Raw genomic sequence first — 16386 nt, 5'->3', positions numbered from 1 at the left:
TGACTCCAAGGCCCTAGACTACTGGAGAATTAACCCTAGGGATGTCACATAGTGAGAACTCACACAAAGGAAAGCACTTGAATACAGGACCTAGCATCACCCAACCACCAGTAGCAACCTGTGCAGGACACCTCATCTAAACAACAAAACAAAAATACAAACCTCATCATCAGAAGACTGGATTACCACCTCACTCAGCCTTGCCCATCAGAGGAAAAGCAAACAAACAAAAACTCAGCACAAATCTCACCCTGTTAAGCTTACACAAACCACTGGACCAACTTTAGAGGGCAGAAACCAAAAGAAAGAAAAAATTTACCTTGAAGTCACCTTGGGAAAGGAGACCTCAAACAATAAGTTTGAAGAAAGAAAAAAAAGAAAGAAAATGCAGAGAAAGACTGCACAAATGAAGGAGCAAACTAGAAACACAGAAGTGAAAATAAATGAGGAAATAGGCAAACTACCTGAGAATTCAGAATAATCATAGTAAAGATCAAAAACCTTGAAAACAAAGTGAAGCAAATGCAAGAATCAATTAACAGAGACCCAGAAGAATTAAAGAATAAACATACAGAGACAATACAATTACTGAAATTAGTAAATCTCAGTAATGCTCTAGAAGGAGTCAATAGCCGAATGTCTGAAGCAGAAGAACAAATCAATGATCTGGAAGATAAAATGATGGAACTAACTTCTGAAGAGCAGAATAAAGTAAAAAGAATGAAAAGAACGAAGGATCGTCTCGGAGACCTCTGGGACAATATCAAACGCACTAGCATTCCAATTATAGGGGTCCCAGAAGAAGAGAAAAAGAAAGGGTATGAGGAAATTTTTGAAGAGATTATAGTTAAAAATTTCCCCAACATGGAAAAGGAAACAGTCAGTCAAGTCCAAGAGGCACAAAGAGTCCCATACAGGATAAACCCAAGGAGAAACACGCCAAGACACATACTAATCAAACTAACAAAAACTAAAAGAAAGAATTTTAAAAGTAGCAAGGGAGAAGCAACAAGTAACATACAAGGAAAACCCCATACGCTTAGCAGCTGACATTTCTGCAGAAACTCTGCAGGCCAGATGGGAATGGCAGGATGTATTTAACGTACTGAAAGGGGAAAATCTACAAACAAGATTACTGTATCGAGCAAGGGTCTCATTCGGAATTAATGGAGAAATAGTTTTTCAGACCACCAAAAGTTAAGAGAATTCAGTACCACCAGACAAGCTTTAACAATAAATGTTAAAGGGACTTACATTGTCAAGAAATACAAGAAAAATGATCTATAAAGTCAACCCTAAGCAATTAAGAAAATGGCAATAGCAACATATATATCAATAATTAATTTAAATGTAAATGGATTAAATGCCCCAACCCTAAGACAGACTGGCTGAATGGATATAAAAATAAGACCCGTATATATGCTGTCTACAAGAATCCCACTTCAGACCTCAAGACACAGACTGAAAGTGAGAGGATGGAAGAATATATTCCATGCAAATAAGAAGCAAAAGAAAGCTGAAGTAGCAATCCTCCTATCAGACAAAATAGACCTTAAAATAAAGACTATTACAAGAGGACACTTGTAATAGGAAGGACACTGCATAATGGTCCAGGGATCGATCCAAGAAGACATAACAATTGTAAATACCTATGCACACAACATAGGAGCACCTCAATATATAAGACAAACACAGACATAAAAGGAGAAGTTGACAGTTAACACAATAATAGTAGGAGACTTTTAACACCCCACTCACACCAATGGACAGATCATCAAGACAGAAAATTAATAAGGAAACACAGGTCTTAAGTGATACATTAGATGAGATGGATCTCATTGATATCTTCAGGACATTCCATCCAAACGCAGAAGAATACACCTTCTTCTCAAGTGCACATGGGACATTCCCCAGGATAGTCCACATCTCAGGGAACAAATCAAACCTCAGTAAATTTGAGAAAATTGAAATCGTATCAAGCATCTTTTCCGACCACAGAAATATGAGACTAGATATCAGTTACAAGAAAAAATCTGTAAGAAATACAAATACATGGAGGTTAAGCAACACATTTCTAAATAACCAACAGGTTACTGAAAAAATCAAAAGGGAAATCAAGTAATTTCTAGAAACAAATGACAATGAAAAAATGACAACTCAAAACCTCTGGGATACAGCAAAAGCAGTTCTAAGAGTGAAGTTTATAACAATACAATCCTACCTCAAAAAACAAGAAAAACATTGAATAGACAACCTAACTTTACACCTAAAATAACCAGAAAAAGAACAAAAAAAAACCTGAAATTAGTGGAAGGAAAGAAATAATAAAGATCTGTGCAGAAATAAATGAAAAAGAAATGAAAGAGACAATTAGTAAAGATTAATAAAACTAAAAGCTTGTTCTTTGAGAAGGTAAAATTGACAAGCCTTTAGCCAGACTCATCAAGAAAAGAAAGAGAAGAGAATCAAATCAACAAAATTAGAAATGAAAAAGGAGAGGTTATAGCAGACAACACAGAAATACAAAGGATATAAGAGACTATTATGAACAACTATATGGCAATAAAATAGATAACCAGGAAGAAATGGACAGATTCTTAGAAAAGTTCAATCTCCCGAGACTAAACCAGGAAGAAACAGAAATTAATGAACAACCCAATTACAAGCACTGAAATTGAATCTGATCAAAAATCTCCCAAAAAACAAAAGCCCAGAATCAGATGGCTTCACAGGAGAATTGTATCAAACATTTAGAGAAGAGCTAATCCCTCTCTTTCTAATACTCTTTCAAAAAATTGCAGAGGAAGGAACGCTTCCAAACTCATTCTGTGAGGCCACTATCACCCTGATACCAAAACCAGACAAAGACAACACAAAAAAAGAAAACTTCAGGCCAGTGTCACTGATGAACATAGATGCAAAAATCCTCAACAAAATTTTAGCAAACAGAATTCAGCAACACATTGAAAAGCTCATACACCATGATCAAGTTGGGTTATTCCAGGGATGCAAGGATTCTTCAGTATGCGCAAATGAATCAGTGTGATACACCATATTAGCAAATTGAAAGATAAAAACCATATGATCATCTCAACAGATGCAGAAAAAGCATTTGACAAAATTCAGCACCCATTTATGATTAAAATTCTTCAAAAAATGGGCATAGGAAGAACCTACCTTAACATAGTAAAGGCCATATATGATAAGCCTACAGCAAACATTATTCTCAGTGGTAAAAACTTTAAAGCATTTGGCCTATGATCAGGAACAAGACAAGGGTGTCCACTTTCACTGGTGTCCATTATTCAGCATAGTTCTGGAAGTCCTAGCTACAGCAATCAGAGAAGGAAAAAGAAATAAAAGGAATCCAGATCGGAAAAGAAGAAGTAAAGCTCTCACTGTTTGCAGGTGATATGATACTGTAAGTAGAAAACCCTAAAGATAGTATCAGAAAATTAGTAGAGCTAATCAGTGAATTTAGCAAAGTTGCAGGATACAAAATCAATACACAGAAATCACTTGCATTTCTATATACCAGTAATGAAAAATCAGAAAGATAAATTAAGAAATCAATCCCATTCACCATTGGAACAAAAAGAATTAAATATCTAGGAATAAACTTACTTAAGGAGACAAAAGAAATGTACACAGAAAATTATAAGATACTAATGAGAGACATCAAAGATGACATAAACTGATGGAGAGATATCCCATGTTCCTGGGTAGGAAGAATCAATATTGTGAAAATGACTATACTACCAAATGCAATCTACAGATTCATTGTGATCCCTATCAAATTACCAATGGCATTTTTCACTGAACTACAACAAAAATTTTCACAATTCATATGGAAACACAAAAGATCCTGAATAGTCAAAGCAGTCTTGAGAAAGAAGAATGGTGCTGGAGGAATCAACCTTCCTGACTTCAGATTATACTACAAAGCTACAGTCATCAAGACAGTACGGCACTGGCACAAAAACAAAAATAACAGACCAATGGGACAAGATAGAAAGCCCAGAAATAAACCCATGCACCTATGGGAACCTTATTTTTGACAGAGGAGGCAAAAATACACAATTGATCAAAGACAGCTTCTTCAATAAATGGTACTGGGAAAGCTGGACAGCTTCATGTAAAAGAATGAAATTGTAACACTTCCTAACACCATACACATAGATAAACTCAAAATGGATTAAAGACTTACATGTAAGACCAGAAACTATAAAACTTTTAAGAGTAAAACATAGGCAGAACACTCAATGACATAAATCAAAGCAAGATCTTCTATGACCCACTTCCTAGTGTAACAGAAATAAAAACAAAAGTAAACAAGTTGGACCTGATTAAACTTAAAAACTTTTGCACAGCAAAAGAAACTATAAGCAAGGTGAAAAGATGGCCATCAGAATGGGAGAAAATAATAGCAAATGAAACAACTGACAAAGAATTAATTTCCAAAATATACAAGCAGTTCATACAACTCAATGCCAGAAAAACAAACAACCCAATCAAAAAGTGGGGACAAGACCTAAACAGACATTTCTCCAAAGAAGACATACAGATGGCTAACAAACACATGAAAAGATGCTCAACATCACTCATCATTAGAGAAATGCAAATCAGAACTACAGTGAGATACCTCACACCGGTCAGAATGGCCATCTTTGAAAAGTCTACAAACAATAAATGCCGAAGAGGGTGTGAAGGAAAGGGAATGCTCTTGCACTGTTGGTGGGAATGTAAATTGATACAACAACTATGGAAGATAATATGGAGATTCCTTAAAAAACTAGGAATAAAACCACCATATGACTCAGCAATCCCACTCCTAGGCATATACCATGAACAAACAAAATTGGAAAAGACACATGTATCCCATTGTTGATTGCAGCACTGTTTATTTACAATAGCTAGAAAATGGAAGCAACCAAGATGTCCATTGACAGATGAATGGATAAAGAAGTAGTGGTAATGTACAGGATGAAATATTACTCAGCCCTAAAAAGAAATGCATTTGAGTCAGTTCTGAAGGTGGATGAACCTAGAACCTATTTGATACAGAGTGAAGTGAGTCAGAAAGAGAAAGATAAATATCATATTCTAATGCATATATACATTCAGAAAACTAAGATCATGGCATCTGGTCCCATCACTTCATGGCAAATAGATGGGGAAACAGTGGAAACAGTGTCAGACTTTATTTTTCTGGGCTCCAAAATCACTGCAGATGGTGATTGCAGCCATGAAATTAAAAGACGCTTACTCCTTGGAAGGAAAGTTATGACCAACCTAGACAGCATATTTAAAAGCAGAGACATTACTTTGCCAACAAAGGTCCATCTGGTCAAGGCTATGGTTTTTCCAGTGGTCATGTATGAATGTGAGAGTTGGATGATGAAGAAAGCTGAGCACCAAAGAATTGATGCTTTTGAACTGCGGTGTTGGAGAAGACTCTTGAGAGTCCCTTGGACTGCAAGGAGATCCAACTAGTCCATCCTAAAGGAGATTAGTCCTGGGTGTTCACTGGAAAGACTGATGTTGAAGCTGACACTCCAATACTTCTGCCACCTTATGCAAAGAGTTGATTCATTGGAAAAGACCCTGATGCTGGGAGGGATTGAGGGCAGGAGGAGAAGGGGATGACAGAGGATGAGATGGGTGGATGGCATCACCAACTCGACGGGCATGAGTTTGAGTAAACTCTGGGAGTTTGTGATGGACAGCGATGCCTGGCATGCTGTGATTCATGGGATCGCAAAGAGTCGGACACGACTGAGCGACTGAACTGAATTGACTGAATGCATATATACGGAATGTAGAAAAATGGTACTGAAGAATTTATTTACAGGGCAGCAATGGAGAAACAGACATAGAGAATAGACTTACGGACATGGGGAGAGGGGAGGAGAGGGTGAGAAGTGTGGAACCAGTAACATGGAAACTTACATTACCATATGTAAAATAGATAGCCAACAGGAATTTGCTATATGGCTGAGGATACTCAAATGGGCTCTGTATCAATCTAGAGGAGTGGGATGGGATGGGAGATGGGAGGGAGGTTCAAAAAGGAGGGGATATATGTGTACCTATGGCTGATTCATGTTGAGGTTTGAGAGAAAATTCTGTAAAGCAGTTCAGTCGCTCTGTTGTGTCCAACTCTTTTGTGACCCCACAAACTGCAGCACGCCAGGCCTCCCTGTCCCATCACCAACTCCCAGAGTCCACCCAAACCCATGTCCATTGAGTCGGTGATGCCATCCATCCATCTCATCATCTGTTGTCCCCTTCTCCTCCTGCCCTCAATCTTTCCCAGCATCAAGATCTTCTCACATGAGTCAGCTCTCCACATCAGGTGGCCAAAGTATTGGAGTTTCAGCTTCAACATCAATCCCTCCAATGAATACCCAGGACTGATCTCCTTTAGGATGGACTCGTTGGACCTCCTTGCAGTCCATGGGACTCTCAAGAGTCTTCTCCAACACCACAATTCAAAAGCATCAGTTCTTCGGCACTCAGCCTTCTTTATAGTCCAACTCTCGCATCCATACATGACTACTGGAAAAACCATAGCCTTAACTCGACAGACCTTTGTTGGCAAAGTAATGTCTCTGCTTTTTAATATGTTGTCTAGGTTGGTCATAACTTTCCTTCCAAGGAGCAAGCATAAAGCAGTTATCTTTCAATAAAAATTAAATTAATTAAAAAAATCCTTCATCCTGCTTGTTTAACAGAATTTTAAAAGTCTGTTATATTCTGAAGGGTTTTTCCCCCTTTGCTCCTGTGTTGCCATACTTTTGATGTTTTGTCTGTCTTGTGACTGTTCCTTCTTAATTTCATGTTTTTGTGTCCCTGTCAGGTAGAATCCACAAGGCTGTTGTCTTAGTTTCTTTTCCACTCCTGTCACTTAATTTTTTTCTTCTTTTTTTTCTCTCTCACTTTAAAGATTTTGATGAAATTTGGCCTTAAGTTTTTTTATAATGGAAATTCTCATGAAACCTAAATGCTTTTTTTTTTTAAATAATGACTTTTGTTATTATGAAAATGATTTACACTTAAAACAATACGTTTTCAAGCATCATGGAAAAGTGCAAAGATGTAAGAAAAAATTGTCCCAAATCCCACCACCAGGAAATAAGCAGTGTTGACATCTGGTGAGCATTGTTTTAGACATCCCTATTCAGAAATCATAATTATAGTTTGACATTATTTAGTGTGTCACAATTGTTTTAAATCCCTAAAATCTTGTTTAATAGGATTGTTTTCCCTGTTTCACAAATGAGGCAGAAAGAAGGAAAGTAACTTGCCAGGGTCATACAGATATTACTAATTAAGTGTTGGTAGTGCTATTCAAGTGCTTCTCTGGTGGCTTAATCAGTAAAGAATCCACCTGCAAGCGGGAGACCTGGGTTCAATCCCTGGGTTGGGAAGATCTGGAGAGGCCCATGGCAACCCACTCCAGTATTCTTGCCTGGAGAATCCCCATGAACAGGAGCCTGGTGGGCTACAGTCCATGGGGTCACAAAGAGTCAGACACAACTGAGTGACCAAGCACAGCACAGCACAGTGCTGTTCAAGCTAAGAGATCTTGGAATTTGGTAAGTCAGACCAGATCTAAAAGGGGCTTAAAGTGGTACCTGTCTGTCTAGATTGCTTAAATCACTTAGAAATATTGCCTCAGAATAAAGTCAAGCAGGTAGTTGGACCACGCTTTACCTCTTAGTTGTCAGCATTTTGGCTCTAAGTATGAGTTATTTGTTCAATATGTGTTAACAAAAACTTGTCTGAATTTTTGGCATTATTTTTAACATTATATTTTACTAATTTAGTATATGAAAATGATGATCAACTCCTGTGGGACCCTGAATACTTACCAGAAGACAAAGTGATTGTGTTTCTTAAGGATGCATCTAGAAGAACAGGTGATGAGAAAGGTGTAGAAGCAATTCCTGAAGGATCTCACATAAAAGACAATGAACAGGTACATGAATAAGAAATAACTTAAAATTTTCCCAAAATACATTAACCACATATATGTATAAGTGCTGTCACAGTATTTTTCTCTCCACCAGTGTTCCTATACAGATGGTCTCTGACTTAACAAAGGATCAGCCTAAAATTTTTTGACTCTATAATTGGTATGAAAGCAATATGCATTCAGTAGAAATCATGCTTTGAATTTTGATCTTTGCCTGGGCTAGAGTTGAACATCTTTTGTGATGGTGGGCAGTGGCAGAAAGCCATACCTCCCAGTCAGTCATGCAGTCACAAGGGCAAACAACTGATAAACAACCATTCTGAATCCATACCACCATTCTTTTTCGCTTTCAGTACAGTATTCAGTAAATTAGGTGAGATAGTCAACACTTTATTATAATACAGGCTTTGTGTTGGATGATTTTGCCCAGCTGTAAGCCAAGTATGTGTTTTAAGCACATTTAAGGTAGGCTCAGCGAAGTGACGATGTTCAGTAGGTGAGGTGTATAAAGTGCATTTTCAGCTTGACATATTTTCAACTTAGGATGGGTTTTTTGGGACCCCTTGTAAGTAGAGGAAGCTCTGAAATGTCATCAGCAGGGAGTCTGAGGTTGTAATCTGCATAATATACGTAGTATTGACAACACTCATTGGTATTTTAGCCTCAGTAGAAATTTTGATATTTTGCCTGTATGTATTTTTTTATTAGGCTTTTTGAACGTCTGTTGCATATCCCAGAGAATCTGTGGATATCATTAAGCTGGGAATACTCATCTGGGATAATGTAATTCTTTACCTAGTAGAACAGTGCCTACCATGAACCTAAATAACAGCATTAGATACTTTACTTTTTTCACCAATGCTTTTTTTTTCTGATTGTTTAAAATTATCTTTGAATAGAAACATTAAAAAAAAGAAAGGACTTGTGATTATTATAAGATGATTTCCTTTTATTTCTAAATTCCTAAAAAACCATGCCACTGCTAGAGGTTTGCTTATCCAGTATTTTCTACATATTTAGAGGCAGTTAATTATCAGGAATGAATTATGTTTGTTTTTCTTTAGTGTTTTTTATGTTGCACTCACTGGAATTATTTGTCCTCCAGAAAGGATGGAGACACTGGATTCTAGAAAAGCCTTTACTCAGTTAAGAAATTGTCACCTTGAATTGTTCATAGTCCAGGTTACATATTGAAGCCTTTTATTTTTCTAGGCATTGTATGAATTAGTTAAATGCAATTTTGATACAGAAGAAGCATTGAGAAGATTAAGATTTAATGTAAAAGCAGCTAGAGGTAAGCATAAATATTAACTTTGTTTTCATGATATTGCAGAAGTGTAAAACTTAAAGCTATTAAATTTTTTGAAATTTTAAAAGTTTAAAAGTTTTTAACTAGGTATATCCTAAATTAATACTAATCTTTCTGAATTTAGTAAATATTTGTTGGATAATAGTTTGTCATAACTTGTATATAACGTAAGTATTACACAAGGCATTATGGGGAATGGGGTTAATCCTTTATGAGAAAATAAGACCATTTAAATAAAAATACATAATGCCTTTCAGTTTCAAGGCATTTATAAATATTTTCTTACTTGATCTTGGTAATGGTCCTGTGAACTGAGTAAAGTGACAGATGTTACCTTCACTGTAAAATTGATGAGAACTGAAGTCTCTTTGCTGAGGGAAGCATGCTTCATAAATAATGAAGCCATAGCTAGAATTCTTTTGTCACTCTTAAACTGGCTCCCACCCCACTTCACTAAGGGTACTGTTATATATCATTGTGTAACCAGTGAAAGAGCATTCATTCAACAAAAATGGAAGGGCCTACTAAATTGTGAGGCTTTAACTATAAACAAGGCCCCTGAACTCTCGGTGTTTGGAGCCTAGGTAGGAAAGCTGAAAAATAGTTCTGAGTTCTTCCAAGGAGAATTCGAGGGTGCAGTTCAAACTTACTGCAGTGGGACTTTACCTAGTTCGGGGAAAGAATGAGGCGGTAAAAGAAAGCTTCTAGAACAAAATGATATTTTTACTGGGCTATAAACGAATTAGCTAGGTGAAAGGGGGGATGAGATAAGAGGCATGAAATAACTTCTAGACAAAGGGAAGAGCATGTACAAAGTCTAAAGAAAGAAAGAAAATAATGAGTTTAAGGAATTGAAAGGTGACTGGTTTAGTTGGATCATAAAGAATAGGGAGGAAATGGCCTAAGTTGAGGTTGAAGAGTTAGGGACTAAATCATCCAAAATTTTATTAAATAAGGATGTTTTGTTACTTTATCTTGAAGCCATCAATAGTAGAACTCAGGAGTAAAATACTTCCGTTGTTACCAAAAGTTATATTTTTATTTACAGTTTTGTTACGTGCAGCATTTGGGAGAATATTGCTTAACAGTTTCCTTCCCCCTCTTTCCCACCCCCCACCCCCCAATTTCGTCAGAGGAATTATCTGTTTGGACGGAGGAAGAGTGCAGAAATTTTGAACAAGGGTTGAAGGCCTATGGAAAGGACTTTCATTTGATTCAGGCTAATAAAGTAAGTAATGATATATGTTGTCTTTTTTTATAAAAATAAATTTAGTTAACCTCGGTCATATGAAATCTACTATATTTTCTAATGTTAAAAGTTCTATAGTGAATATTTAATATGCTAGTATTTAGGGGATTATAAAAGCATGCCTAGACTTCCTGGCATATATTTGCAAAGTGACTGTTCCCAGTGTGTGGTGTTTATTGGAAACTTTTAAGAACTGTCTGCTTAAAACTATGTTTATCAGCTTCTGGATGGGATGTGTGAGTACAATGTAATTACTTAAAACTATTTTCCACAAACTGGTTAACAGATTTTTCTTTAAACTTGGAAACTTTAAAGCATTTTTACCATGAAAATATTTACAATGAAAATTTTTTTATGTTTGCTTAAGTCCTGAGCGTTCTAAAATCAGATACCTAATATTTAATTTGCTTTTAATTAAGATTTGATTTTCCAGAAAAATACCTCTAAAAGTCAGCTTTATTATGCATTATATAATTTTATAATTTAGCATAATTTATCATGCCATATGAATATCAACTATACAGTGTTAACTTGTATCCCCCCAAATTTCATAATTACTTACAAATTTATTTAGGCTTAATTCTGTTAAACTGAAATCAGGTAAGATTTTTCATAGAACTACATAATTGTAAAGAATAAAAAATTGTGTTCCTAAGGAAAATTAGAACAGGCAAAATTAAAATCTCAAATATGGCAAATTAAGTAATGTCTAGGCTTATAAATGTCACATTTTTAGCTAATATAAATGACAAGGAACTTGGCTTTACATGTGCCCTCAAAGATGGTATATCAGATGTGTGATGGCTTACCTAGGGTGATGTTACAAGTATCTGGGCTTTATGGGCTTGAGTCTGAAGCTCTGTAAATAGTCTGTCCTCACATCCTCTTTTATATCTCTGGGTGTGATCGGATGGTTTTCAGTTGATTTGTTTCAACACGTTTAACAGTATCCATTTTATGTTACATAAATAAAATAGTTGCTTACAAATTCTGAGTTGATTTTTCTCAATTTTGGTGTTCTTTAGTGTGTGGTTGATAATTTTGTTAATTGTGTTATTTGACATCAGATATAACTAATAAGACAGAAATTTTGAGTCTTAGCATTGATTAAAAAAAAGATGTAGCCAAACCATGTTAATGTTGTAACCAAGTCATCTGATAATCTCCAGTATAGTGACTTCTCTGTGAAAGGATTGTATTATGCCAATGACTAGCTATATACGTTTCTGATTTAAAGAAAAGCAAATGAACTCATGGTTGAAAGGGCCAAGATTCTGAAAAAGTTTTCTAGCATTCCTGCTTAAATTCAAACAATACTGACCCAAGCATGCTATGGAGGGGGACCCCTGGGATGATAAGCTGATGTAACTCAAAGGAGCCACAATCCCCCCTGCCCTGAAATCCTTTTTAAGGAGTAAGAACTTAGTAGGTGACTTAAAACTATTAGCCAAACAAACACATGAAAAGATGCTCAACATCACTCATTATCAGAGAAATGCAAATCAAAACCACAGTGAGGTACCATTACACGCCTGTCAGGATGGCTGCTATCCAAAAGTCTACAAGCAATAAATGCTGGAGAGGGTGTGGAGAAAAGGGAACCCTCTTACACTGTTGGTGGGAATGCAAACTAGTACGGCCACTATGGAGAACAGTGTGGAGGTTTCTTAAAAAACTGGAAATAGAACTGCCATATGACCCAGCAATCCCACTTCTGGGCATACACAGCGAGGAAACCAGATCTGAAAGAGACATGTGCACCCCAATGTTCATCGCAGCACTGTTTATAATAGCCAGGACATGGAAGCAACCTAGATGCCCATCAGCAGATGAATGGATAAGGAAGCTGCGGTACATACACACCATGGAATATTACTCAGCCATTAAAAAGAAATCATTTGAATCAGTTCTAATGAGATGGATGAAACTGGAGCCCATCATACAGAGTGAAGTAAGCCAGAAAGATAAAGAACATTACAGCATACTAACACATATATATGGAATTTAGAAAGATGGTCATGATAACCCTATATGCAAAACAGAAAAAGAGACACAAATGTACAGAACAGACTTTTGGACTCTGTGGGAGAAGGCGAGGGTGGGATGTTTCGAGAGAACAGCATTGAAACATGTATATTATCGATGGTGAAACAGATCACCAGCCCAGGTGGGATGCATGAGATAAGTGCTCGGGCCTGGTACACTAGGAAGACCCAGAGGGATCGGATAGAGAGGAAGGTGGGAGGGGGGATTGGGATGGGGAATACATGTAAATCCATGGCTGATTCATGTCAATGTATGACCAAAACCACTACAATATTGTAAAGTAATTAGCCTCCAACTAATATAAATAAATGAAAACAAAACAAAACAAAAAAACTTAGCCAAAAAAAGTCTTAACATAATATTGAAATAAGACCTTGATTTCTTACTTATGAAAAATATTTGGGATGGTGATATTTCAGTGTTAAAAAAGTCATCTGACCTATACCTAATTCACAGGTTTGTTCCAGTGAACCATAGGGAGGACAATTCTTAAGAGGGAGGGGAATAGTCCATTGAAAATATTCTTTGTTTTTACACCTAGAATTGAAATTTGGATCTTAATCATAGGTTGTATTATTATGCAGACTTACTTAATTGAGGATTTTTCATAATACTTTTGCATGCCACAAAATGTCTTTTCAATTTTTGCTTTCAGTAAAGTACAGTTGACTTGACAGTTGTCTTCTAGAATAAGATTCTAAAAAGGAAGCAAAAAACAGCTTGAGAAGGTGATTGGGGTTTTTGTTTTTAAAACACTGATAAGCTTTGTCTTAAAGCGACATGGGCCAAAGTCATGAAGTGTGATCAGAGGGGCAGAAAGAAGAATACGTGCCACCTAACAAAATAAGGATGTCATAAAGTTAACCTAAGGTCCAGTCAGTCCCACAGAAGATACCCAACTTCATGATCAGAAACTTATGAGTTAAATCATATCATCTTGCATCTCAAACACTCAATTCAGATACACTTTTCCTTTTAAACTCCCAGTATTTTCTATGCAGCAACCCTACCAGCTCTACAAGCAAAGTAGCAAAAAAGGGAATTTTGTCAACATCATCTGCCAATCCTATATACTTAATATAGGGCAAGAGGAGCCATTCAGTTCCCAAACAGGTATAGTACAATAAACCACTGGAGTGATTTTGTAAACAAATACTCAGTTCAGTCGCTCAGTCATGTCCGACTCTTTGCAACCCCGTGGACTGCAGGACGCCAGGCTTCCCTGTCCCAGAGCTTACTCAAACTCATGTCCATCAAGTCGGTGATGCCATCCAACCGTCTCATCTTCTGTTGTCTCCTCCTCCCGCTTTCAATCTTTCCCAGCATCAGGGTCTTTTCAAATGAGTCAGTTCTTCACATCACGTGGCCAAAGTATTGGAGTTTCAGCTTCAGAATCAGTCCTCCCAATGAGTTTTCAGGACTGATTTCCTTTAGGATTGCTGGTTTGATCTCCTTGCAGCCCAGGGGACTCTCAAGAGTCTTCTTCAACACCACAGTTCAAAAGCATCAATTCTTTGGCACTTAGCTTTCTTTATAGTTGGACTATACATCCATACGTGACTACTGGAAAAACCATAGGTTTGACTAGATGGACCTTTGTTGGCAAAGTAATGTCTCTGCTTTTTAACATGCTGTCTAGGTTTGCCCTAGCTTTTCTTCCAAGGAGCAAGCGTCTTTTAATTTCATGGCTGCAGTCACCATCTGCAGTGATTTTGGAGCCCAAAAAATAAAGTCTTACAAATAGCTGAGAAAAGAAGAGAATCTAAAGGCAAAGGAGAAAAGGAAAGATATATCCATTTGAAATAAATATTAGCATTTTTATAAGAGCTTCTAACTCACTGGAATATTTTTAGCCTTTCTACAATGTAAGTAGCTGAGTCTGGATCAGTGTTGGGATTAGTAAGAGAATCCCTTAAATAAGGGCATTTAAATTCAGTCTTCCTAGGTGTTCTGTGAGTAAAAGTATTTGCAGATTTCTTATAACATTAATTTTAATTCAAATGCCACTGCCAGACATTTTTGATAAAGGAGTATTTATTTTTATAGTAAATGAATATGATATTCTCTTTAAAAGCATAATGTTTAGTATCTGAAGAACTGTTGCCAATATATTATTTCTCTGAGTGGGAGCTTAGAAAGAGTAATTTTTAACACAGCTGGTACTGTATTATATTTTATAACTGGTATTATTTATTACTTAAAGGTCAGCTAAATTTACTTTCAAACTTAAGATTTTTTCATGAAATAACTCCTTTAAGGAGGAAATAATTCTTAAAAAGAAGTATTTGTTTCTTATAGGTTCGAACAAGATCAGTTGGTGAATGTGTAGCATTCTATTATATGTGGAAAAAATCTGAACGTTACGATTTCTTTGCTCAGCAAACACGATTTGGAAAAAAGAAGTATAATCTTCATCCTGGTGTAACGTGAGTTGATTTTTTCTTTTGAGTCATTTTCACTAAGCTTTTCTAAATTTTTCTTGAGAGAATTGTGATTTTTAGACTCTTCTTTCTTTAAAAGGATAAAAGTTTACACTAATTTCAGTTTATCCATTTATTGACATCCTCCTAGGGTATTTAGACTTTCAGTGTCTTATAAAACATTGTAAACTACAGTTCATATTATTTGAGACAGCAAATTTATCAAAGTAGATGTTAAGAGTATATGTTTTCAGTAGTATTCCTGAGAGGAGATGGATCAGAAGAGCTGTGAAAGCATGTTTTTGTTAAATTCTGTTCCACTCAGTATAAGCACATGCAGTTTTGATTTAATAACACCGAGAGAGCAATAAGAATAGGAGAGACTGTCTTTTCTAAAACTTATAGGGCCATATGCCTAATAGTCCTTTAAAGAAGAAGGGAAATTAATATTTTTCCTTGCCCAATCTATTTTAGATCTTGGGAACCAAAAATAAGATCTGTATATAGATGCTGTCAAAGGAAAAAACATGGAAATGTAATAAATCAGGTCAAATTGTATTTTCTTTTTTGTTACAAAATATTTTATAGAGAAATGAACATGTACATGATAAGTTCCCTTTTTCTAAATATTCTGAAGCCTTTTCCTCTAAAAGAAATAATATTTAATAAATAATACAACTTTAGCTAACTCCTACTGATAGAGGGAGTATAGTTAGTTACTATATCCATTTTTTAAGCAAAATGCCTCATATGTCTAATCCAGTCCCCATACACCAAATTCTGTTAGCTTCTTTTAGTCTAGCTACTGAATGATACATTATCCCCAATCTCACTAGTAATGTGTTACTGTTAAGTACTTAGTAATAGCGTATCGAACCCTTTATTTCATGTATTGCTCTAAAATACTGATGAACTTTACAGTGAAATTCACTTTACCATACTTGCCTTTATTATTCCCTGTATTATGTTTATGGAATAAAAATAATGCAGAGTTGTGACTTCATTTGGTCAGCCTGCACCAGTAAAATTCTTAAGCCTAGCCAAATAATTGCCTTTGAAAGATGTGCTTATTTGCATATTCTTGTGCTTTTCAAACTACTCTACTGGACTGTTTCTTGGTCATATTCATTACAGGTGTTTCTTCTGGTCACTTCCATATCTGGAGTATTCAAACACTCTAAAATCCAAAGCAAACTTATCTGAAAGGGAATAAATGGGTATAATTGTCCTTGGAAATCATGAGACATTGAACTCTGCCCCATTCCTTTTTGTTCAAAGGCCATAATGAGTAGAATTTTATATATAACAGTATTCCAGTTTTTATATAATTGCTTATTATCATCAATTTATAGTTAAATTTTTATTTATTGGTAGCATTGAGACA

At 36.0% G+C, this 16386-nt stretch overlaps 1 protein-coding gene across 15 annotated transcripts in view; it reads left to right on the top strand.

The window, feature by feature from the left end:
- Positions 1–16386, top strand: part of MIER1 (MIER1 transcriptional regulator) — a 69105-nt gene that overhangs the window by 43322 nt on the left and 9397 nt on the right. For all 15 annotated transcript variants that reach the window (XM_043875856.1, XM_043875853.1, XM_043875852.1 and 12 more), the window contains 4 exons: positions 7830–7981; positions 9191–9272; positions 10421–10515; positions 14881–15008. In XM_043875856.1, coding sequence (XP_043731791.1) covers positions 7830–7981; positions 9191–9272; positions 10421–10515; positions 14881–15008 — 457 coding nt within the window. The remainder of the gene's footprint in view (positions 1–7829; positions 7982–9190; positions 9273–10420; positions 10516–14880; positions 15009–16386) is intronic.

This window comes from Cervus elaphus, chromosome 20, assembly GCF_910594005.1.
Source record: "Cervus elaphus chromosome 20, mCerEla1.1, whole genome shotgun sequence".
NCBI lineage: Eukaryota > Metazoa > Chordata > Mammalia > Artiodactyla > Cervidae > Cervus > Cervus elaphus.
The sequence above is the reverse complement of the archived record's forward strand: the minus strand, read 5'-3'. Positions and strand labels throughout refer to the sequence as shown.